Here is a 25272-nt window from a genome sequence, read left to right on the forward strand (position 1 = left end):
CGGCCCTATTTGACAGTTTAGAAGACATATCCCAAAGCATTGCCACTTTACAAAGCCAATTAGATTCCTTAGCAGGAGTAGTTGTACAAACCCGGAAGGGACTTGATCTTCTAATGGCAGAAAAACAAGGGTTATGCTTGTTTTTAGAAGAAGAATGTTGTATTTATGTTAATCAATCTGATATAGTTAGATATGCGGCCAAGAGCAGATAGAGCCTCAGAAATCCGCCAACAGATAGAGCCTCAGAAATCTGCCAACAATTGAACAAGTCATGGGGGTGCTGGTTCAGAATATGGAGTTGGGGATCCTGGCTTCTCCCACTTGTAGACCCTCTCCTCATGTTCTTCATAGCTCTCTTATTTGGTCCCTGTATCCTGAACCGCTGTGGTGTGTTCAAATCTGAGACCCACGGAGCCAATCGAGATTAATTATGAGCCTTTATTAGCCAGCCGGCGACTGACTCTCCCCACTAGAGAATCAGCCCCGAGCTTTTAGAAGAGGTAGCGTATAAAGCCTAAAACCACATCAAACAAGCAAGCAGGTTTACAGAAGCAGAAAGTAGCCATTAGTATATCTTTGCACAGGACATCTCCTAGAACTACACCCTAGTTATATATTAAGCAGAAGTTGGCTGGTATCATCTGATGCGAAAATGTTGTTTCTGGGGGACTTAAATCTTATAGCAAACAGGGCCTGGTAGCCAGTTCTGTTATCCGCATCCTGGCGGTGATGTTGCTTGCTTTTTATTCTTTCTTGGGGGCTGGCGCTTGAAGATATCACTACTCCCTGTCTTGCCCTAGTGACCATTTTACTGGAAAATTTTTCACTCTTACACTGCCTTGTCAAGTATGTCTCCTCACTCCTAGGATCCACAATGTTACAAACGCTTGTGACATCCGTACCGCCCTTATACCAACTGCTAGGTCAAGGAAATCAAGAGGTTGATGCCCTATAAGAATTTAAAGTGCATCAAAAGTGGGGAATGAGGAGGAATTTTTCACTCACATGGTTAACTTTGTAAATAGTTCTTTGCTCTGCTTCTGTAGATATGCTTGCTGCATAGGCCTAAGGGTAGGGTGACCCGGAGAGTAGCTAAAGACTCATCCTCCCCTTTTGTTCGTTCTGCCCAGGTAACAGAAGTATTGCCTAAATTCCTGTCTGAAAATCTCGTGCCCTGTAACTGCCTATAACCCATAGCAACTCCGGCCCTGTAGCCCATAACAACTCTCAGGCTCTGTAACCCCTTGAGGAGAAATTAACCAATCAGCCCATGCCAACTGTAAAACTGTGCAACTGCACAGATAAGCTCTGTCAAAATAAGTTTACCCCTAAGATCGGGGCCCAGATATTCAGAGCGCTAGCTCTTCTGGGACCACTGGACTCATAAACCTGAGTACTCCAACTCTCTGAATGGTGCTTGGTTTCCAAATTACTGACATGACTTAAGGTACACTGCAACATGCTGCAACATTTCCACTACGTCTTCCAAAGAAACAGAGAGGAAACTAAAGAGTCTGCCCCAGGTCCCAAAACAGTCATGTTAAACGCACACATTATAGGCAGGGACAAATTCCTGCCCAATGGCAGAAGCTGATGTAGCTGAGCCACGCCTCCCCACCTCGGCTGTCAATTAAGCGAGTAGGGGCGAATCAAATTGCCACTCCGCCTACACGTCCGTTTTCGCTGTAGACGCGTTTAGGATCGCTAGCTGTTAACTGTCCCTGGAGGCTGTGCCATAGCTTGTGTCGCGCTGTGATCTGCGCTGGTCGTCAGAGTGGGCAGGACTCAGGGAGACCCAGGAAACTTAGACATGGTGAGTGTGCCGGGCGGGTGCCGAGATGGCGACGAGGGCCTGGTTGGAACCGGCTGAGAGGGCGTGTGATGCAACCGGCCTCCCCTGGTCAACTTCCGGATCCGTGGGCCCTAGTCCCTCAAGAGCACCGATGGGACCCCATTCTCCTTCTCGCAGTCTGAATGGTGGGCCGCAGCCCAGACCAGCGTCCTGTTGCGTCATGCGCGCCGGCGACTTCCACCTGGAACCTGACTGGGTGGCTCTGTGTCTCCTTCCCCGCATCTCCTCAGTTTGTGTGGTGACCACCGCGAGGGTCTTCAGGGCGAATCGGCCTCCGTGGTGCGTACGTGGGAGGAGTTATGGAGTGTTTGGTTCCCAGCCCCTCCTTCCTCCCCCAAACGTTTGGAGAGCGGGATCTCAAGTCTACGACCCTGACCGCCCAGCCTAGCACTTCCTGGGACTGACGATAAATAAATCCTGACATTTCCAGATTACTGCTTGCATTCCCTAAGCCAAGCTCCCCGCTCCAACTCACACAGTCGTTATTCACTCTTTTTCCTCCCGGGTGCATTTCAAACACAACCAATATTTTAATTAACTTCTTTCTCCAGAGCCATGCACTATTTTTTTTTTTTTTTTTTACGATTTACATTTGTAGATTTACATTGAGTTGCATGATATCCCCATTCCTCTCCCCAAGGCCCTCCCCTGGGCACAGATGTCCTGTAGGAAGTCCTTGGGCGGAGGCTCCTTGGGAAACTTTCCTGGGCATTCTGTCCTGTCGGCACTACCCCTCCTTGAGTTTGTCATCTTTAAAAGATACGTGATACGTTCGCTTTATTTAGGAATCGTTCAAATAATGGCATTGTGTCTTTAAAAATATCTTTAGTGGTCCAAAGCTGCTCCAATATGGGTAGAGGCCTGAGCGCTAAAGGCTCCTTTGACTTGCAAAGGGAGGAAAGCTGTTGAAAGCACCGGTCTTCCTGGGGAGCCTCCCCCTGCGGGTGTCCTGTGGGCTCACACCCAAAAGAGGGCGCATTTTATACGAAGTACAGAGCCCTGCTGGGGATTGTTGGGCGGTGATGATGATTGCTTTCCTGAGGAGCGGATCGTGCTTTCTCAGGCCTAGATATTTTTAGACATTATTGTTTTCCAATTATAGTTGACATTCAATATTATTTTATATTAGTTACAGGTGTACAGCATAGTGGTTAGACATTTATACAATTCATGAAGCGATCCCCCCATTAGTCAATTACCCACCTGGCCCTATACACAGTTATTACAATATTATAAACCATTCCTTATACTGTATTTTACATCCTCATGACTATTTTGTAACTGCCATTTTGGACTTCTAAATCCATTCACATTTTCACCAAGATCCCTCAACACCCCCCTTCCATCTAGTAATCATCAGATTGTTTGCTGTATCTATGCCTTTGTTTCTGTTTTGTTGTGGTTATTGTTGTTGTTCTTTCGATTCCGCATCTAAGTGAGGTCATATGATATTTGCCTTTCTCTGACTTATTTCAGTTAGCATGATACCATCTCTGGGTCCATCTACGTTGTTGCAAATGGTGAAGTTTCAGTTTTTGTTAATTCCATTGTATGTACATGTACCACATCTTGATCCATTTGTCTACTGATGGACACTTGGGTTGCTTCCGTATCTCGGCTGTCGTAAATAGTGCTGCAGTGAACATAGGGGTGCATATATCTTTTCTCTTTCTCTCTTTTTTCTTTTTCTTTTTTTACTTTTATTAGCATTTATTTGATGCCGAATTTACTTCCGGGCCATCAGTTTTTGTTTCTTCAGTTTCTTCTGGGATATCTTTTTCTTCTATGCAACCTCCTCTTCTGGGTTAGGAACAGTCAGTCTGCTCTTTGTCAGTAAGGATCATGACAATGTGGCAGGGAGAGCTCTGTAAGTTCTGCGCTGGCTCTTAGCAGCTTGATTCACCTGGATGTGCTCAATGACCAGAAAATCTGCATCTAAATAACGAAGCTCAGCGTTACTCTCTGATTTTATAAGCATGCGCAACAAAATTAAGCACTTTTGGGGCCACCGATCCTGTGTCCAGCCCCATTGTTTAGCCTGTGCATACTTACCTAATCCACTACTGTAACTATGGAATGGCACATGTTGCTTCTGTAAAGTGACATTCTTCAGATAATTGGTGGCTTTTCAGATAAACATACCCTTGATGAACTGGGCAGTTTCACAAGTGTTGTTAAAGTGAAGGCGAAGATTTGAATCTCTTGATTTGCATGATTTTGTGGGGTTTTCTGTTTCAAGGAAGTGTGAACAATTTTCAGAGGTCAAGTCAGGCCGCTTACGGGAAGAGGGAATATGTCTTTTTGAATTCGCATGTTGGATTTCTTTGAATAAATACCCATAAGTGGAATTGGTAGGCTGTAAGATGGTTTTGTTTTTAATTTTCTGAGAAAACTGCATACTGTTTTACATAGTGGCTGCACTAATTTACAGTCCCAACAACAGTGAACGAGGTTTCCCTTTTCTCCACATCTTCACCAACACTTGTTTTTTGATTTATTGATAATAGCCAATCTGATAGGTGTGAGGTGATGTCTAACTGTGGTTTTAATTTGCATTTCTCTGTTGATTAGTGATGTTAAGCATCTTTTCATATGTCTAATGGCCATCTGTATGTCCTTCTTGGAGAAACGTCTATTCAGATCCTCTTCTCATTTATTAATTAAATATTTTGGGGTGGTTTTTTTTTTGGCATTGAGTTGTATGAATTTTTTATAAATTTTAGATGTCAACCCTTTATCAGATGTATCATTGGCCGATATCTTCTTCCATTTGTTAGGTTGTCTTTATTTCGTTGATGGTTTTCTTCACTGTGCAAAAACGCTTTGGTTTGATATAGTCCTCTATCTGTGTATTTTTTTCTTATGTTTCCCATGCCCAAGGGAAGGGATGTATCATAAAAAATATCACTAAGGTCAATGTCCGAGTTTACTTTCTTATGCTTTTCTATGCTTTCTTCTAGGAGTTTTATAATTTTGGGTCTTGCATTTAGTCTTCAATCCATTTTGAGTCTATCCTTATATGTGGAGTAAGATGGTGGTCCAGTTTCATTTTTGGCACGTATCTGTCCAGTTTTGTACTCCTTATACAATTTATTGAATACACTGGTGTATACCATTGTCTCTTCTTGCCTCTTTTGTCATAGGTTAAATGACTGTATAGATGAGGCTTATTTCTAGGCATTCTATTCTGTTCCATTGATCTACGTGTCTGTTTTTATGCCAGTACCATGCTGTTTTGGTTACTATGTCCTTTTAGTATAGCTTCATATCAGGTAGCATGACACCTCCAACTTTTTCCTTTTTTTTTTCAAGATTACTGCGGCTCTTCAGGTTCTTTAATGGCTCCATATAAATTTTTGGATTATTTGTTGTAATTCTGTGAAAAATGCCATAGGTGTTTTTAAAAAATATTTTTATTTTTCAACTCTAGCTGAGATACAAAATTACAGTAGTTTCAGGTGTACACCATAGTGTTAGACATTTATTAACTTACAAATTGATCACTCAATAAATCTAGTACTCATCTGACACCGTACATAGTTATTATAGTATATTGACTGTATTCCTTATGTTATGCTTAACATTCCCAATTTGTGTTTCTTAATCCCTTCTCCTTTTTCACCCCCCAACTTCCCTCCCATCTAGCAAGCCTCAAAATGTTCTCTTTGTCTATGAGTTTGTTTCTGTTTTTAGACTCATGTTGGATCTGAAAATATCTAATGTGCTTTTTTGCTTTTGCTGACTTTAAAGGAATAAATCCGGGCAAACTATAAAAAGGAAAGGTTGTATTGAGTGTATTTTTTGGACTTTGTAGGAGAAAAGATAACTGGTTAATAACCTCGAAGTGGCTGTTGAAATGTGGTTGTGCACATGCTTCAAAACGCTGGATGAAAATGATTCTGCCGCAGTAGCACAAAGAAGAGGGCGAACCTTACTGTTCATGGTTTAAAGCTTAAGTGTTTACTTTTCCAAAAACATTAAAGCAATCGCTGTAACTGGTAAAAAGTTGCACTACGATTGGGTTTTTATTAATTTTCTTCATTTTGAATTGTGTGCATTGATTGCTGCATCAGTTTGATATCAGTGTTGAAAAATTACTAGTTATACTTGCTGTTAATATTTTATCTGTAGATCAGGATTAAAATGGATTTAGTCCATTTTTAAAGCTGTGTGATTTTTCTACACAGGAACAACTATTTGCAATGTGGGCTTTTGTAACGATTAAACCAATGATAACTTTTATTACTAGCATTTGAGAGTACATGGTCGTGTGGCCATGTAAAAATATATTAGTGAGTATTTGGTAAATTTCAACAGGCTTTTACTATTAGCATAATTTTGTGTTGTACAATGAAGTTACAAGTGCATCTGTTATTTTGGATAACATTTATTGGTTAACAATAAAGTGACCCAAGCTCAAAAAAATAAAATAAGGCTATACTATTTTTAAGGCAAATTAATTCATATTTGATAACTGTAAGGAAAAAGCAATTCAATTTCTGTTTTCATTGGTAAGAGAAAAATACCTCAAAGCCTATGGACATCTTTGAAATTTATAGCGTATGTTGGAGCTTAATTAAAAACTCCAGTGCATTATAATATTCTACTTAATTCTGAAAATATCCCCAGTTTGAACTATAGGAGAGGGAATAACTATCATAAAGCCCTTTGTCCTTTCAGATAGAAAGAGACTTGTTAATTTTTACGGTCTGCAGTTTTATATCTGTCAGTGATTAAAGGAATACATCTTGGAAGCAGAAAAGTTAAAATAAGGCAATTTTCAAAAGCAAAAGTTGATTGAGATTACGATTCACCATAGGAAAATATAGTACATACAAACTTTTGTTTTTCTTTTCAAAAAATAATGCATTGGAAGGTCATTTTGTTCCGCTCTTGTGCTCGGACTCCATCCACACTCCAGCAACCACTTCGATCACTTCCTGACCATCCCGTTAGTTTCTTAATATAAAAACTAGCCAGTGCCAAGAACATTTTTCTTACTTGTGTTTGTTCTTGGAAGTAGTGTAGGTTCATGTATTTAATGGTTGATTCCTGACCATGTAACCCCTACCCCTACCTTTCCCCCTAGTGCTTCTTATCTGTCAGGCTGATAAGGACCTGGAAACCGCTGCCCCCTGCCACCCTCCTCCCACCCCACCGCCCCCCGCTGGCCACTAAACTGCTGCTTGCTGTCCTGTGCTGTGTCATGGACCCACCTGGGATCACAGAGCCTGGGATCTGTATACTGAAGAGCCTATATTGACAGTTTGATAATTCGTTGTCTTGAGGGAGCAGGGTTATAGGAGTGGGACCTTCTTTACAGTGCTCCTGGGTCCATGTCTTAGGTGGAACCTCTCTGTGTGTTCAGAGTGAAGGTGTGACTTGGCTGATTTCTTCCCCACAGTAGGATGGGTCTAAGTAAGAAGAGGGATGATTAGTGAGTGAGGCGAGCCCATCAGGTGGTCACTCCTTAAAGAGCAGGTATTTCAGACACAGAGAGAAGACAGGTTAGGCAGCCCACAGCTCGTGGGCTGGGTCCTGTCTCCTGATAGCAGACGGCTCCCCAGGTTCCTTGTGTGCCTCTGCTGCTGCCGCTGCCCCTGCCTCTGCCTCAGTGCAGATCCCAGCCCTGTGGCTGTTGGGGACAACACACAACCTCACTGTGGCACAGCAAAGGGACTAGTTCAAACAGGATTTAATCCCTGGGTCCTTTAATCCTACACAGAGACCATTTCTGTGGGAGAAGCCTCTAACCCTGATAATACTGATTTGAGGCCTTCAGGGGGAAACAAAAGATAGATACCGGAGTAGAGAGGACAGCCAGTCTCCCCAGTGGCCTAAAATACAAATCAGGTGAGAAAACAAAGGAGAAATATATCTTAACAAGTCCACAATTTGATCCAGTTGGAAATCCACAATATTCTAAAAGAATTTCAAAACAAAAAAAAGATAAATGGAGACTCCTTGGCTTTTGAGCCTCTAAAACATAGGTTTTGAATGAACGTTGCCATCTCTCGAAATGCAGTAATTGACAAACCCTCACACAATAACTCAATGCTACGTTACATTGCAGTTATACCTGGGCTCTCAGTCATTGAAGTGAAGTTGCACACGATCTCAGGGGAGTTACTGGAACAATATAGAGGACAAAGTGGAGTGTTTGGCCTGAAGCATCAGAAATCTTTGCCTTTTCTCACACTCCTAGCTCCGATTATCCTAAAATAACCCATAGTGAGTAGGACAGCTCTGAACCAACAGTTCACGAATTTAAATTAAGTCTTCGCCAGCACTTCCCTACTAGCTTCACAAAAATGCAACTGCATGGTCCCTATCCCTTATTAAATTAGTTAGTATTGCCCAGTGTCAATTGGACAGGGTCCTCCAAGATTGAAAAATGTTATCAGAAACCTTTGAGGAAGAAGTGATCATCCCCAGTGCTTGTCCTTTCCAAATTTGGACTGTTCTTCACCCTGCACGGAATGAATGACACCTCACAGTGGATGACCACTACCTGGAGGCTGTGGTCCCACCCAATCAGCTCCTAGTCCCAGTCCCTACCATTATGGGAACGACCGCTCCTATCCACTCAGCAACTGGTATACATTCTGCTATCACTGGTTTGGCCAAGTCTGGTCTGTTCGGTGCCTGCGTCAACAGCCTCCTAGCTGCACCTGACCTTCATCTCTGAAGGAACATGACACACCCTTACCCGGTTCCCCTCAGGGAACCTCAGCACCACTGCCACCACACACAGTCTCTGCAGGAAAGATCGGAGCTGCGTTACCTTGCTCCAGGAGCACAGATGTTACCTGATATTCACAACATTCTTCTTTGTGGACATTCGTTTGACATTCAGGACATAACATATTTTGGAAAATGGGCCTCGCACAAAGTGGATGAGCCATTGGTAAGACATAGTAAGAGGGCCTGATGCTTTGGTTGCATTTGAAAACATTGTATAAAAAACCAAAAGATCACTTCCTTTTTTGCACCATGAAGGATTAGAAGTCCCTCTCAGCACCAACCATATTGTCTAGATCTTTTTGGTGTTTGGGAGGCAACACAGTTCAAGTTTACAAATTTCACTTGAGCCCATTTTTGCTGTCACTTGCAAATTGGCCCACCCTGAATGGGCCCCCCTACCATAGAAGGTTCTTGGCTGTTTAAATCGCCATACAGTGGGCATACCTGGTAGTGTCCTCAGAGGCACCTTTAATGTAGAGGTGTCAGTTACTACCGTCATACCTCCTGGAGTGACCCCTGATGGATGGCCTGTGGTTGTAATTTCTGTCTCTCTCTCAGTTATGTTGACTAGATGTTTATCAATTTTATTAATCTTGTCAACAACCAACTTTTTTAATTTTAATTTTATCCATTGACTTTCCTGTGATTACACTGATTTCTTTTCAAATTCTTATGACTTCTTTTACTTTGTTTTGGGTTAAATTTGCTCTCCTTTTTTTTTACAGTAAAAAAAATTATATTTAGAATGAGCCAGCTGGACTCAGTTTAAATGATCCCAATTTTGTTGGCAACATTTAAAGCATCGTAGTTGGGGGTCAGTTGAACATGTGCCTTCTCTCCATAAGGCTTGACTAGGGTATTGACAATGATCATGGTCAACGCCATAGAATTTCTTCACAGCCTGTTTGGTAGGGTGCTCATTGGCCTTGACATGCACAATGAATACAAGTGCACTGTTGTCTTTTGAAAGTGGTGATTGATACACTTGCATTAATGTCTATCACATCTTTTAATTGTTTTTTTTTAAGTTGAATTTATCGGGGCTTCAAGTGTACCTCTGAATAATGTCATATGTATATTGTACTGCATATTCACCACCCAAAGTCAAATTTCCTTCCGTCAACACATATTTGACCTTCTTTACCCTTACCGCCTTCTTCCCCTTTCCCTCTGGTAACCACTAGACTGTTGTCTGTGTCTATGAGTTTTTTGTTTGTCTTATTCTTTTGTTGCTTTCAATTTTATATCCCATAAAAGTAAAATCATATGGTTCTCAACTTTTCCTATCTGACCTATTTTGCTTAGCATGATAATCTCAAGAATCATCCATTTTGTTGCAAATAGCAGTATTTCATCTTTACTTATGGCTGAGTAGTATTCCATTGTATATATGTACCACATCCATGTTACCTAATCATCTATTGAGGGGCACTTCAGTTCCTTTCATGTCTTGACCACAGTGAATAATGCTGAGTGAACATTGGGATGCATGTGTTTTTATGCATAAATGATTTCAATGTTTTGGGGTAGATACCCAGAAGAGAGATTGCTGGGTCATATGGTAGTTCTCTCAATTTAATTTTTTGAGGAAGCTCCATATTGTTTTCAATAGTGGCTGTACCAATTACAGTTCCACCACCAGTGAATGAGGGTTCCTTTTCCCCCCACAGCCTTTCCAACACCTGTTAGGACTTGTCTTGTTGATAAGAGGCATTCTAACAGATGTGAGTGAGATGATAGCTCATTGTAGTTTTGATTTGCATTTCCCTAATAGCTAGTGAAGTTGAACATCTTTTCATGTGTCTGTTGGCATTTTATATGTTTTCTTGGCAGAAGTGTATTTTCAGTTTCTCTGCTCATTTTTTTCAACTTGATTATCTTTTTTTTTTTTTTTTTTTTTTTTTTGCTGTTGAGTTGTATGTGTTCTTTACATATTTTGGATGTTAGCCCCTTATCGGTGGAGTTGTTTACAAATATTTTGTCAAGTTGGTTGCCCCTTTGTCTTGTTAATGGTTCCATTTGCTGTGCAGAAGCTTTTTAGTTTGATATAGTCTCATCCATTTATTTTTGCTTTAACTTCTCTTTTGAAGTCAATTTCATAAAATTCTCTCTAAATCCAAGGTCTGTGAATATAGTATTTGGTTTCTTCTATGCAATGTGTTGTTTCAGGTCTTACATTTAGGTCTTTGATTCATTTTGATTTAACTTTGATGTATGGTAGTAGATAGCAGTCTAGTTTCATTCTTTTGCATGTGGCTTTCCAATTTTCCTAGCACCTTTTATTGAGTTAGGAGGTACTGCCTCTTCTTCCATTTTTGAATGTTTGGTAGAATTTACTAGTGAAGCCATCTGATCCTGGACCTTTCCTTTTTGGGAAGTTTTTGATGGTGTTTTCAATTTCCTTACTGTTGATCAGTCTATTTAGATTTTCCAGTTCTTTGTGATTCAGTATTGGAAGGTTGTATATATTTCTAAGGACTTGTCCATTTATTTTAAGTTATTGAATTTGATTTTGTTTATCTGTGTCTTTTCTCTTTTATTCTTAGTGAGTCTAGCCAGAGGTTTGTTAATTTTATTGACCATTTCAAAGTACCAGCTCTTTGTTGCATTAATTTTTTCTATTGTCTTTTTTGTTCTTTCACTTAATTTTGCTGTAAGTTTTCCTTCTTCCTGCTGACTTTGAGCTTCATTTGTTCTTTTTTTCCTATTTTTTTAAGATGTGATATCAGGTTGTTTATTTGGGATTTTTCATATTTCTTGAAATCACTTATAATGATATATGAACTTTCCTCTTAAACCTGCTTTGGCTGTATTCCTAAAGTTTTGATATGTTGCATTTTAATTCTTATTTGTTTCTATGTACCTCTTGCTCTCTCTTTTTCTTCTTAGACCCAGTCATTCTTTAGTGACACTTTGTTTAATCTCCACATATTTGTGGTTTTCCCCACTTTCTTTTTACGGTTGATCTCCAGGTTCAAAGCGTTGTGGTTGGAGAATATACTTGGTATGATTTCAGTCTTCTTGTGTTTGTTGAGGCTAGTTTTGTGTTCCAACATATGGTATATCCTTGGGAATGTTTCATGTGCAGTAGAGAAGAATGTGAAATCTGATGTTTTGGGATGAAAGGCTCTGTAAATGTCTATTTTGTCCAATTGGTCTATCCATAGTCTTCAATTGTGTATTTGGATACCCTACCATAATTATGTTTTTGTCAGTTTCTCTCTTTAGTTCTGTTAGATGTTGTCTTATATATTTTGGGGCTCTCTGAGTGGGAGCGTATTGATAAATGTTATATCTTCTTGATGTATGGTGTGTCCTTCTTTGTCTTGATACCTCTTTTTTATTAAAGTCTAATTCATCACATGTAAGTATGGCTACACTTGCTTTTCTCTGGATCCCATTTGTCTGGATTATCGTTTTCTGCCCTTTGAATCTATATTTGTCTTTGCTTCTGAATTGTGTGTTGAAGGCAGCATTTCATTTGGTTTTGTTTTTTCATGCAATCTACTACTCTGTTTTTTATTGGTGAATTCAGTCCCTTTACAATTCAGGTATCTATTGATATATGAAATTTTCCTATAGCCATTTTTTCTCGTTCCCTGGTAGCTCTATGTCTCCATTGTTTCTTTACCCTTGCATTTCTTCCTTGTTATTTTAGTTTGGTGGTACTCTATGATTTTTCCCTCTGTTTCCTCTTTTTTTACATTATGTGTCATAGTTCTGGATTTTTTGTGTACAATTACCATTAAATTTATATAAAAGGAAGTTTCATATATACAATAGTTTTCTGCATGTGTCTTATCTCCATTCCCCTTTGAAAATTCAGACCTTTACTCCTTCCCCTCTTCTGTTTTTGTTGTCTCAAATTATCCCTATTTATCCCCTGAATTTATTTCTGAGTTACAACAGCTATTGTCTTTTCTTTTTAAAAATGATTTTACCTTCTTTAACAATCATGTAATATTTCAGTGTATAATACCCTATATTGAATAAGGGTTGCCATTTCCTGCTCTGTCTGTCTTTTAGTCATTTTACTCACTCATTGTTCTATATTTCTTTGCCTTTTTGTTTCAGGTAGAATGACCCCCTTCAGTATTTCTCGTAAAGCAGGTCTTGCATTGGAAAATTCCCTATGCTTCTGTATGTCTGGAAAGACTTTTATTTCTTCTTCATATCTGAAGGAGAACTTTGCTGGATATATTATTATTCTTGGCTGGTAGTTTTTCTCTTTCAATAGTTTGACTATTTAATTCCATTCCCTCCTAGCTTTTGGAGCTTCTGCCGAAAAATCTGATGATAATCTAAGGAGTTTTTCTTCATTCGTTACCATCTTCTTTTCCCTGGCTGCCGTGAGACTTCTTTCTTTCTGATTAATTTTTGACAGTTTTAATATAAGGTGTCATGGAGAAGGCCTTTTTGGATTGAGACGAGATATTCATTTTGCTTCTTAGATTTGAGGATCCACTTCTTTTCATAGGCTTGGGAAGTTCTTGTTGGCCGTTGGTTGAATAGTCTCTCTGTTTTGTTCTCCCATCTTCTCTTTTCTGGTAGACCCATTATTCTTATATTGCTCCTACTGATGGAGTCATATAGTTCTTGTAGAGTTCTTCCTTTTTTTCCTCTCAAGTCTCTCTCTTCCATCTGTGTCATTTTCAGATTTCTATCTTCAATATCACTAACTCTTTTCTTTATCTTGTTAGCTATATTTCCTTAGCTCACTAGTTCATTTGTTATCTTTTTTTAATTAAAAAAAATTTTAATTAGTTTATTGGGGTAATATTGGTTGATACAATTACATAATTTTCAGATGTACATTATTATTTGACATTTGTATTTCTATTGTGTATTTATCACCCAAAGTCCAGTTTTCTTCAGCTTCCATATATTCGATCTCCGTTACCCACTTCACTCTCTTCCTTTCCCCCTTTACTTGACCCCTTTTAACCATCTACCAACACTCTCCACCCCCACTACTTACCCTCTGGTACCCAGTTTATAGTCCATGTCCATGAGTCTTTCTTTGTCCTGTTCATTGGTTCCTCTTAGGTTTATATCCCACATATAAGTTATATCATGTGATTTTCAACTTTCTCTGTCTGGCTTATTTGGCTTAGCATGATTATCGAGGTCCATCCATGTTGTCGCAAATGGCAGCATTCCATCTCCTCTTACAGCTGAGTAATATTCCATTGCATATATGTACCACAGCTTCTTTAGCCAATCATCTATCGTAGGACACTTCAGTTGATTCCATGCCCTGGTCACTATGAATAATGCTGCTATGAACATCATTGTGCACATATCTTTTTAGATATGGGTTTTCCGTCTTTGAGATAAATACCCAGTAGAGGGATTGCTAGATCATAGCAGATCAATTCTTAGTTGTTTGAGGAACCTCCATACTGTTTTTCATAGTGGCCGTACCAATTTGCAGTCCCACCAGTAGTGTCAGGGTTCCTTTTTCTCCGTGTCCTCTCCAACATTTTTTATTGCTTGTCCTCTTGATTATAACGATTTTAACAGGTGTGAGATGGTATCTCATGTGGTTTTGATTTGCATTTCCCTAATAGCTAGCGATGTTGAACATTTTTTCATATATTTGTTGGCCATTTGTATGTCCTCTAGGGAGAAGTGTCTGTTCATATCCCCTGTCCATTTTATGATCGATCGTTTGTTATTTTTTTGTTGTTATTGAGTTGTATGAGTTCTTTGTATAGTTTCGATATTTGGCCCTTATCGGAGGTGTTGCTTGAAAATATATTTTCTCTTTCAGATGGTTCTCTCTTTGCCTTGTTAATGATTTCTTTTGCTGAGCATAAGTATTTTAAGTTGATGAAGACCCATTAATTTATTTTAACTTTTACTTCCCTTGCCTTTGAGGTCAAATTCATAAAATCCTCTTTAAGTCCAAGGTCCTTGAGTTTTGTTCCTACATTTTCTTCTATGCATTTTATTGTTTCAGATCTCATATCTAGGTCCTTAATCCATTTTGAGTAATTTTTCTGTGTGATGATAGGCAACAGTCTATTTTCATTCTTTGCAGGTGGCTTTCCAATTTTCCCAGCACCATTTATTGAAGAGGCTTTTCTTTCTCCACTGTATGTTTTGGTTTTTTTTTTTTTTTTTGGTCAAAAATGATTTGTCCATATAAATATGGGTTTACTTCTGGACTTTCAATTCTGTTCCACTTGTCTGTGTGTTTGTTTTGCTACGAATACCATACCATTTTGCTTGCTTTTGCTTTGTAGTAAAATTTGAAGTCGGGCAGAGTGATGCTTCCAGTCTTGTTCTTTTTTCTCAGGATGGCTTTGGCAATTTGAGGTCTTTTGTGCTTCCCTACAAATCTGATGATTTTTTGTTCTATTTCTTTAAGAAATGACAATGTGATTTTCATGGGGATTGCATTATATCTGTATAATGCTTTAGGTAGTGAGGTCATTTTAACTACATTGATTCTTCCAATCCAAGAACACAGAACATCTTTCCATTGCTTTGTACCTTCTTTGATTTCTTTTAATAGGGTCTTATAGTTTTCATTATATAAGTCCTTCACGTTTCATTAAATTTATTCCCAGGTATTTTATTCTTTTTGTTGCAATTGCCAAAGGAATTATTTTTTCCCCTTTTTCTGACACTTCATTATTAGAATATAGGAACACTGGATTTTTGAACATTGATTTTGTATCCAGAGACTTTACTGTATTTGCTTATTGTTTCTAGTAGTGTTCTTGTGAAGTCTTTAGGGTTTTCTGTACAGAGAATCCCGTCATCCACAAATAGTGACGGTTTGACTTCTTCGTTTCCTATTTGGATGCGTTTTATATCTTTCTCTTGCCTGATTGCACTCACTAGGACCTCCAATGTTATATTGAATGACAGTGGTAACAGTGGACAGCCTTACCTTGTTTCCGATCTTAGAGAGAAGGTTTTTAGTTTTTCACCATTAAGTATAATGTTGGCTGAGAGTTTGTCATATATGGCCTTTATTATGTTAAGGTACCTTCCTTCTATACCGATTGTGTTAAGTGTTTTGATCGTAAATGGGTTCTGTATCTTGTCGCAGGCTTTTTCTGCATCTATTGATATGATCATAGGATCCTTATTTTTTAATTTGTTTATGTGGTGTATCACGTTAATCAATTTGCGTATGATGAACCATCCCTGTGCCTCTGAGATGAAGCCCATTTGATCGTGGCGTATAATCTTTTTAATATGTTGCTGTATTTGGTTCTCTAATATATTATTAAAGATTTTTTGCATCTGTGTTTATGAGAGATATTAGTCTGTAATTTTCTTTTTTTGTGTGTTATCTTTACCAGGTTTTGGTATCAGAGTAATATTGGCCCCATAAAAAGAGTTGGGAAGTATTGTCTCCTCTTTGATTTTTTTTTTGGAAGAGTTTGAGGAGGATAGGTATTAAATCTTTGAATGTTTGGTAGAATTCACTGGTGAAGCCATCTGGTCCTGAACTTTTACTTTTTGGGAGGTTTTTGATGATTGTTTCAATGTCTATACTGCTGATTGGTCTATTTAGATTTTAAAGTTCTTCTTGATTCAGTCTAGGAAGATCGTACTTTTCTAAGTACTGGTCCATTTCTTCTATGATATTACATTTGGTGTTATAGTCTTTTTCATATTATTCTTGCATGATTGCATGATCCTTTGTATTTCTGTAATATCAGTTGTAATTTCCATGTTTCATCTCTGATTTTGTTTATTTGTGTCCTTTCTCTTTTTTCTTTGGTCATTCTAGTCAACGGTTGGTCAATTTTATTAACCTTCTCAAAGAACCAGCTCTTTGTTGCATTTATTTTTTCTGTAGTTCTTTTGTTTTCAGTTTCATTTATTTCTGCTCTAATTTTGATGTTTTTTTTTCCTTCTGCTGACTTTAGGCTTCATTTGTTCTTCCTTTTCTAGTTTTTTAAGATGGAGCGTTAGGTTGTTTATTTGGGCTTGTTCTTGTTTTTTGGAGATAGGTCTGTAATGATATGATCTTTCCTCTTATGACACTTTTGTCATGTCCCATAGTTTCGATATGTTGTACTATGATTATCATTCGTTTCTATATATTTCTTGATTTCTTTTCATATCTTCAATTTTATGTTCTGAAGATTTTAAAGATTCTTTTTGAGCTGCCTTGTTACCATTGTTATTCAGGGTATTTGATTGACTATTTCTCCACCTCTAAATTTATGGAATGAACTCTGCTTTTAAAAATATTATATTATTATTAATAGTAATGCCTCCTTAACCCGTTCATAAGAAAAGGTTTTTCCTTCGTTTTCCAGTCAGTGGCACACAAGCCTCCTATACTGCCCAGGCCTCCTGACCTCTGCTGGGTAGCAAAAGACAAAAAAAAAAAGGCCTTTATTTCCTGGGGAGATGTATATCTCCTCTGTGATCTGGTTGTACCTGGGTCCAAGAGCTCCACCCCATGGGAGAATGTGTTGGGCTTGGAGTTTCAAGCTTGTGCGAAGCCCCTGAAGTTTTGGTGCTGTCAAATGCTAGATGCAGTGTAGTGCTACCTCAGATGTCCCAGGTACCTGTGCCAAGATCAGCCTGTATGGGTTGGTTTGAGGTGGGTTGGGAGAGGCCGCCAATGTGCCTGTGGCTCTGTTTTTTCCCAGTAATGATGACCACCGGGCCTCAGTTGCCTCCCTTCTGTATCTCCACCCTTGCCAATGGGACCAGCCTCAGTGTGTGTCTGCCACTTAAAACCTGTCTCCTCAGTTCTTGGGGCTCCAGTCTTCCCAGTCTGTAGTCCAACACTCACTGCCGCAGCTTCCTCTGGGGCCTGCTGCTAGGTCAGGGAGGTGAGCTCTGATAGGTGGGGAGAGGCAGCCACGCTCTTTGTCTCTGTTTTCTATCTGACGGTAGCGGCTGCTAGAACACAGCTGTCACACTTCTGTATTATGTTTCTTCTCTGATCACTGGGTTCTCCGGTAGTATATGCTGATCACTCAAACAGAAAGGCTCAGTGCTACATAGAGTGTGTGCTGCATTCTGTTTCCTCCTCCCTTGCTTGCCCAGTTTGCCTTCAGATGCTTTGCTGAGCAGATCTCAGAAGTGTTTATTTGTTAGACTGGAAATCTTCCATTGGATTATAGCTGTTCAACAGGGGCCTGTCATGCCACTATGCTTCTGACATCCTTAACTTCTTGTCTATGTTGGCCTTGTTATTTGTTACTTTTTGTTTTCTACCTTTTTCTGTCTGCCTTCTTTGGCTTTAATTGAGTATTTAACCTGATTGTCTTTTTCTACTGTCTTAGAATATCAATTACACATACTTTAAAAAAAGTATTTTGGTGGTTGCTCTTCAGTTTTCATTATACATTTGCATCTAAGTCACCGTCTATGTCAAGTTAGAGTACAACATTGCACTGGTTGTGCAAATACCTCATAGTGTCTCCCAGTTTTCTCCTCTCTGTCCTTGTCACCTTGTTGTTATTTATGTCAATTATTCATAAGTTTATGATTGCCAAATAAATTGTCGATAAAATTACTTGCAGCAAAGTGTCATCTGTTATATTAATTTTAAGAAATATAAAAGACTTCTTAATCTTCATGTTTTGGTAACTGCCCACCTTTATCATTTTCTTTCTTTCTGATGAATTTTTTAATGTTTTCCAGGTGGATGTACTAATGAGCAATTTCTGCAATCTTTGTCTCAGAAAGTTTTTATTTCTTCCTTTTTAAAGGATAAGTTTGCTTGACACAGTTTTAAGAGAGTGGTGTTTTTCTTTCACACTTTGAAATATTTCTCTTACTCTTCATGCTTGCATGTTTTTTGAAAAGAAGCCAAATTTAATTCTAATCTTTATTTTTTAATGACTAAGATGCTTTTTTCATCTCACTTATTTCAATATATTCTCTTTGTATTGAATTTTGTCTAGTTTATATGTGACATACTTGGTCCTGCACTTTAGTTTATCATATTGAGTGTTCTCTGAGCTTCCTGGGTCTGTAGTGTGCTGTCTGTCATTAAATTTAGGAAAATCTCAGTACGGTTACTTCACCACTTTCATCTGTTCTTTTGTCTTTTCCTTCATACAGTCTTGTAATGTGCTTTTAAACCTTTTGTATAAAGCGTGTTATCCTACGGCTCATGGGTATTGTGTTGTGTCTTTTTTGTCTTTGCATGAGACTGCCGAAGTAGAATTGAATATCTGGAGTATGGTTCAGAATGCCCAGTTTGTTTTCTCTTTCTGAGTTATGGACACACTGGGTTATCCCGTAATCTAAATACTCCCATGTGCCTAAGAAAATAAATTTATTTCTTTGCTTTTTTTATAGGGAGGTAGGGAATGACAGCTTCTAAGTTACTCAAATGCCAGACCAGAAACCAGAAGTCTATGACTCCATTTTTTTTTTTAGCACTGACTGCTGACAGTTTTAGAGCTTCATCTCTCCTCCTTTGCCTTGTGCCCCACATCAGTACAAGATGAAAAGCAAGCCTTAGTATTCCTTCCTTTGTGATAGCAGAGATTAAAATCCATGAAAGCTCCCATCTTTGCGGACGAATACTCACCTTAGTCCACTCCCTAACCGCAATACAAAACAAGTCTCTGTACATTTTCTTGTTCTCTATTTCATGCCTTTTTGAGAGTCCTACCGTACTTTCCCTGGAGACTCAATTATGGTAGCAATAAACCCTTTCATACCCTATTGGTCATGTTTGGTGACTTCTGCTGAGGAATTCTTACACTCTGGGGTTGAGCGATCATGCTCCTTACTCCTTGGGGGAGCTTGGCAATGACAGAAAAGGAAGGCCAGCCTCTAGAGTGGCTGGTCAGGAAACACTTCTTCCTGATTAGACACTAGACATTTAAATATTCTTTTGGAAGAAAGCACTGCTGGCACCTTTGCCTATTTTTGCTTTTCTATTCTATTCATAAAATATCAAACGAATTTGCATGTTATACTTGAGAGGTCATGCTAATCTTCTGTGTATTGTTCCTAGTTTAGTATATGTGCTGCCGAAGCTAGCACACATTTACATAGGTTATAATCAAAAGCAAATTCACCATCAACCATTGTGGATGTGAATTGAACTCTCATGTGATCTGCATGCAGCTATTAACCTGTTCCTCAGTGTCAGCAGGGCTAAGGATCGACTATTATGTTAGTGTGCTCTTTTTTGCAAAACCATATTATTATCTTGCATGTGTGCCTGCGTGTGCCAAAAATAGACTAGAAGCAGCCCTGAGGCACCTGAGAATAAGGTGCTTACATTTATAGGGTTTCTCTCCAGTGTAAGTTGTCATGCCTTCTTCCTAATATCTGACCTCTAAGTTCAAAATAACTGTCTAGACCATAAAATCCTACAGAGAAAGAAAGGAAGAACTGTGTTTGTGATAAATATTACACAAGGTAATGGCATGCTTCCCAATAAGAATATTTTCATTTAGCCAGTTGCATCTCATGACAGACATAGCTTGGAGATATTGCAGGTGTGATTTCAGACCATGGCAATAAAATGAATATTAATAAAGTAGGTCACATGAATATTTTGAAGTCCAGTGTATATTAAAAGTATGTTTGTACTTTACTGTAGTCTATTAAGTGTGAAATAGCAGTATGTCTAAACAACCTATATACATACCTTAATTAAAATACTTTAATCCTACAAAATGCTGACCATCACCCAAGCCTCTTAGTAAGTCATAAGGTTTTTTTCTGGTGGATGTTCTTGTCTTGATGTTGATGAAAATGCATAAAGTTAAGAAAAATAGTAAATAGTATGCCCGTACTTTTAATGGTCTAGACAACTATAAGATGATTTGGCCAGCTAGGGTTTATTAAAAGTTGGATTTCCACAGGCCTTCTGGACTCGCATGTTTGGTAATGGAGTTAGAATAAAAGCTTCCAGTTCTTCATTACGTTTTTATTAAAACCACATGCAGAAGTGACCCACCGCTTCACGAAATGCTGTAAATGGTGGGGAATAAGGAAGGAGAAGAAAGAATTCTTCTATAAGAAATTGATGGTCTTAAAATGATAATGTTTTTTCATATTTATAGCATTTCTGTCTTCTCCCAACAGGACCCTGCCATAGGGAAAAATAAGATGTAGTATTATCACAGTAAAAATGTATTAATACTTTGTGATGCTGTTAAAATAATGAGGAAGTAAGTGTGGACTGAGAGCAAGTTTTGATGATTAAGTTATAAAATACATGTTTGGTGATGACAGAATCATAGGTAAATTTCTGTACATATAGCATAGGTGTGAAGTGCTATCAGTCTTACTACAACTTTTACTGTACACATATTTGGAATGTTATAGGACTCAGTGGCTTTTGAGGATGTGGCTGTGAACTTCAGCCCAGAGGAGTGGGCTTTACTGAACCCTTCGCAGAGGAAACTCTACAGAGATGTGATGCGGGAAACCTTTAAGAACCTGGCCTCAGTAGGTATGCGTGACTTCATCTTCACTTTGTTAATTAGAGATGATGTTTGTTGCTTATCAGCATCGTTCTAAGATGTGGAATGTAGAAATGCAGGGCATTGATAAATAAATGGGATGGACACAGCTCGCCACAGAACTAAAATCTAATAATTATCCCATAATTTCTAATACTTTGGATTTTTTTGTGGGTTCTACTTTTAGGAAAAAAAATGGAAGATTATGACATTGAAGATCAGTACAAAAACCAGGGGAGAAAACTAAGGTGAGTCACAAACACAATATTAAGGCAGTGTTATGTGTGGGTGTCCTGCTATGCTACAAAATTCTAAAAAGAAGCAAACAAAAGAATCTCTTCAAATTTATGATTTCTTATAAATTTTTTTACCAAATTACTTTAGATGGTTTGTGTTTGCAAAGTAGTTCACTATGAAATGGTATTAATAAACCCTATATGTGAATATAACAGTTTTGATAATTGCAAGGGTGAAATTTCTCTTGTGGAAAATTCAGTATCTTTAATTCAGCCAATTTAGGTAGCAGAAAACCTGTACTTTTGCTATAAATCATAAAAATGTAGTTCAAATATTCTGCAAAATGCTAAAATATTAATGAGAAATCATGAACAATGTCCATCTTAATTTTCACAGAAGTCATATAGAAGAGAGAATCCGTGAAAGTGAAGTGAGTGGTCAGTGTGAGGAAAACCTCAGCCTCTTTTCAAATCTCAGTCTGAAGAAGAAAACTTTGTCAAGAGTAAAACCATGGGAATATAGTGTGCATAGAGAAGTCTTCATACAGCATTCATGTTGCAATAGCCACATCAGGTGTCACACTGGACACCATCCCTATGAGTATCAGAAAGATGGAGAGAAGTCATGTAAATGTAAGGCAAGTGTGAGAGCTCTCAGTTATCTCCAGATTTTTGAAAAACATAAACAAAATCACCATGGAGTACAGAAACCCTATGAATGTAAGCTGTGTACTAAAGCATTCAGTTGTCTCAGTCGTCTTCGAAGACATGAAAGAACTCACACTGGAGAGAAACCCTATGAATGTAAAGAATGTGGTAAATTCTACAGAGATCGCTCTTACTTACAAACACACAAAAAAATCCATACTGAAGAGAAGCCTTATAAATGTAAGCAATGTACTAAAGCATTCAGTTTTCTCCGTTATCTTCAAAGACATGAAAGAATACACACTGGATGGAAACCCTATGAATGTAAACAGTGTGGTAAAGCCTTCAGAGAGTCCCGTTGCTTAACAACACATGAGAGAACTCACACTGGACAGAAACCCTATGAATGTAAGCAGTGTACTAAAGCATTCATTTGTCCCAGTTCCCTTTCCAAACATGAAAGAAAGCACATTGAACAGAAGAAACTTTATAATTGTAAGGAATGTGGAAAAGCCTACAGAGATTACTTTAAATTACAAACACACAAAAGAATCCATACTGAAGAAAAACCCTATAAATGTAAGCAATGTACTAAAGTATTCAGTTGTCTCCGTTATCTTCAAAGACATGAAAGGATACACACTGGAGAAAAACCATATGAATGTAAGCAATGTGGTAAAGCCTTTAGAGAGTCCCATTTATTAAAAACACATGAGAGAACTCACACGGGAGAGAAACCCTACAAATGTAAGCAGTGTACTAAAGCATTCAGTTGTCCCAGTTCTCTTCGCAAACATATGAGAATGCACACTGGAGAGAAACTCTATAACTGTAAGGAATGTGGAAAAGCCTACATAGATAACTGTAAATTACAGAAACACGAAAGAACTTACACTGGAGAGAAACCCTATAAATGTAAGCAATGTACTAAAGCATTCAGTCTTCTCTGTAACCTTCAAAGACATGAGAAAATACACACTGGATGGAAACCCTATGAATGTAAACAGTGTGGTAAAGCCTTCAGAGAGTCCCATTTCTTAAAAACACATGAGAGAACTCATACTGGAGAGAAACCCTACGAATGTGAGCAGTGTAATAAAGCATTCAGTTTTCCAAGTTCTCTTCTCAAACATAAAAGAGTCCACACAGACATGAAACCCTATGCATGTAAGCAATGTGGTAAAGCCTTCAGAGAGTCCCATTACTTAAAAACACATGAGAGAACTCACACGGGAGAGAAACCCTACGGATGTAAGCAGTGTACTAAAGCATTCATTTGTCCAAGTTCTCTTAGTAAACATAAAAGAATGCACAGTGAACAGAAACTCTATAAATGTAAGGAATGTGGAAAAACCTACAGAGATTACTGTAAATTACAAACACATGAGAGAATTCACACTGGAGAGAAACCCTATAAATGCACACAATGTAGTAAAGCATTCACTTTTCCTAGTTCTCTTCGCAAACATTTGAGAATGCACACTGAACAGAAACTCTATAAATGTAAGGAATGTGGAAAAGCCTACATAGATTACTGTCAATTACAAACGCACAGAAGAACTCATACTGGAGAGAAACCTTATAAATGTAGGGAATGTACTAAAGCATTCAGTTGTCTCCGTTATCTTAAAAGACATGAGAGAATACACACTGAAGGGAAACCCTATGAATGTAAACAGTGTGGTAAAGCCTTCAGAGAGTCTCGTTTCTTAAAAAAACACGAAAGAAGTCACACTGGAGAGAAACCCTACGAATGTAAGCAGTGTACTAAAGTATACCGTTATCACAGTTCTCTACAGAAACATAAAATAAATCACACTGGAGAGATACCCTAAGAATGTGAAAAATATAGTAAAGCATTCAGGTGTTTTAGCTATCTTCCAAAACATATAAAACAGACTGCAAAGACGTTCTGTTTATGTAAGAAAGGTGGTAAAGCCTGCAGGGATTACATTTCCTTACAAACACTCCAAAGAATTCATGCTGCTCAGAAACACTGTGAACGTAAAGCCTATGGATTTAACAGTTTTTGCTAACACATAAATACAGGAGAGACTCTGTGAGTGGAGCAATGTGGTTAAAGCTTTCAGTTCTCATCTAAGTTTCCAAATACATAAAAGAAATCTCAATGGAGAAAAACTGTGAGTGTACAAAATGCAGTAATGCATTATTATTCCAGTTATCTCAGACTACATGAGAGAACACTGGAGAGAACCAGATGAATATAAACATTGGTAAAGCCATTATTTGTCACAAACCATTTGAAAGCAGGAGAGTGCACACTGTAGACACATCATTTGAATGTTCGCAATGTGAGGAAAGCTTTAATCATCCTAGCTTTTTCTGAAGGTATGAAAATATTCACTGGATAAAACCCAAATGTAAACAGTGTGGGAAAAATTTCCATTGATTCACATCCTTACAAGAGAAAACTTACCAAATAAAATATAAGTTTCATGAGAAAACTTGGTGGAAATTAAGCCACGTATAATGTTCCAGAAAACTTTTCACAAGAGATATTATTAAATTTCTAAATGTGTTTTATCCAGCTTCTTTATAAAAGTGCATCTCTGGGATGTATATTTTTACTAATTTATGAACTGATTATTGAGGTGAGATAACTTTGAGTCATCTTTCAACTATTATACATAAGATTAATAGGTATTGCATTTTCCTTAAATCAGTTAATATTTTCCCTTTCTCATTTGAAATCTGTTGGATCCATGAATAAATTGAAGCATATTTGTAATATGCAATTAGGTTCAATTTTTATAATACTGTATTTATTACATTTTAAGGCTCCATTTAAAAAGAACACTTTGGTATTTGGGTTTTCCTACTGGCCTAATGACAGTTCCTGGATATGCCTAGTTCCCTGTATACATCCTAACTTTCTTACTGATAAAGTTTTTTAGGGGGAGGTGTGGCAAGTATAAGAGCATTGTTTATTTTCCATATCAATTTATTTGGAATAAGTCATTATGTAAATGACGACATGTGAAATAGTAGGGAGGCGGGATGTGTATATATCTTTGCTGTCAGGGTAGGAGTCTCAGTGAATGATAGTGTCGGTGTTGATAATTTGAATTTTTACCATGCAATATAGTTAAACACTGTTTCATGAACTGCTTGCCTGTAGAAGTAAATAGAGCACAGCATTCTTGTGATTAACAGGAAAGATTCCCATAAAGATAAAGATACCTATGGTTAATCTTCATTTTTGCAATTGCTAAACATTTTGTATAAAGAACATGTGGTCATGAGTTTGAGTATTATTTTGGTGGGTTTTTTATTATTATTATTATCATTTAGAAACTGCTAAAGTGTGATTTGATATTCACATGCGAATGACTTAAAACCTAAATCTCCT

At 38.0% G+C, this 25272-nt stretch overlaps 1 protein-coding gene and 1 non-coding gene across 2 annotated transcripts; one reads left to right on the forward strand and one right to left on the reverse strand.

Moving 5' to 3' along the window:
- The first annotated feature begins 1637 nt into the window (after nucleotides 1–1637).
- On the forward strand, nucleotides 1638–25165 carry LOC107501019 (zinc finger protein 709-like). Its single transcript, XM_016126767.2, has 4 exons — nucleotides 1638–1813; nucleotides 20882–21008; nucleotides 21206–21266; nucleotides 21652–25165. Exons 1-4 carry the CDS (start codon nucleotides 1811–1813, stop codon nucleotides 23735–23737), a joined length of 2277 nt encoding a protein of 758 aa, XP_015982253.2. The 5' UTR covers nucleotides 1638–1810; the 3' UTR covers nucleotides 23738–25165.
- LOC118612821 lies at nucleotides 19482–19585 on the reverse strand. Its single transcript, XR_004955078.1, has one exon. It is a non-coding gene; the product is annotated as a U6 spliceosomal RNA (small nuclear RNA).
- Nucleotides 25166–25272: the final 107 nt, after the last annotated feature.

Source organism: Rousettus aegyptiacus, unplaced genomic scaffold (genome assembly GCF_014176215.1).
Source record: "Rousettus aegyptiacus isolate mRouAeg1 unplaced genomic scaffold, mRouAeg1.p scaffold_m13_p_16, whole genome shotgun sequence".
In the NCBI taxonomy this organism is placed as follows: domain Eukaryota; kingdom Metazoa; phylum Chordata; class Mammalia; order Chiroptera; family Pteropodidae; genus Rousettus; species Rousettus aegyptiacus.

What these genes read in the sequence shown, in the direction of transcription:
- LOC107501019 (XM_016126767.2), top strand. An exon ending in TAAGAACCTGGCCTCAGTAG is followed by an intron (nt 21,009 to 21,205) that starts GTATGCGTGACT and finishes TTCTACTTTTAG; the next exon opens with GAAAAAAAATGGAAGATTAT. An exon ending in AACCAGGGGAGAAAACTAAG is followed by an intron (nt 21,267 to 21,651) that starts GTGAGTCACAAA and finishes TAATTTTCACAG; the next exon opens with AAGTCATATAGAAGAGAGAA.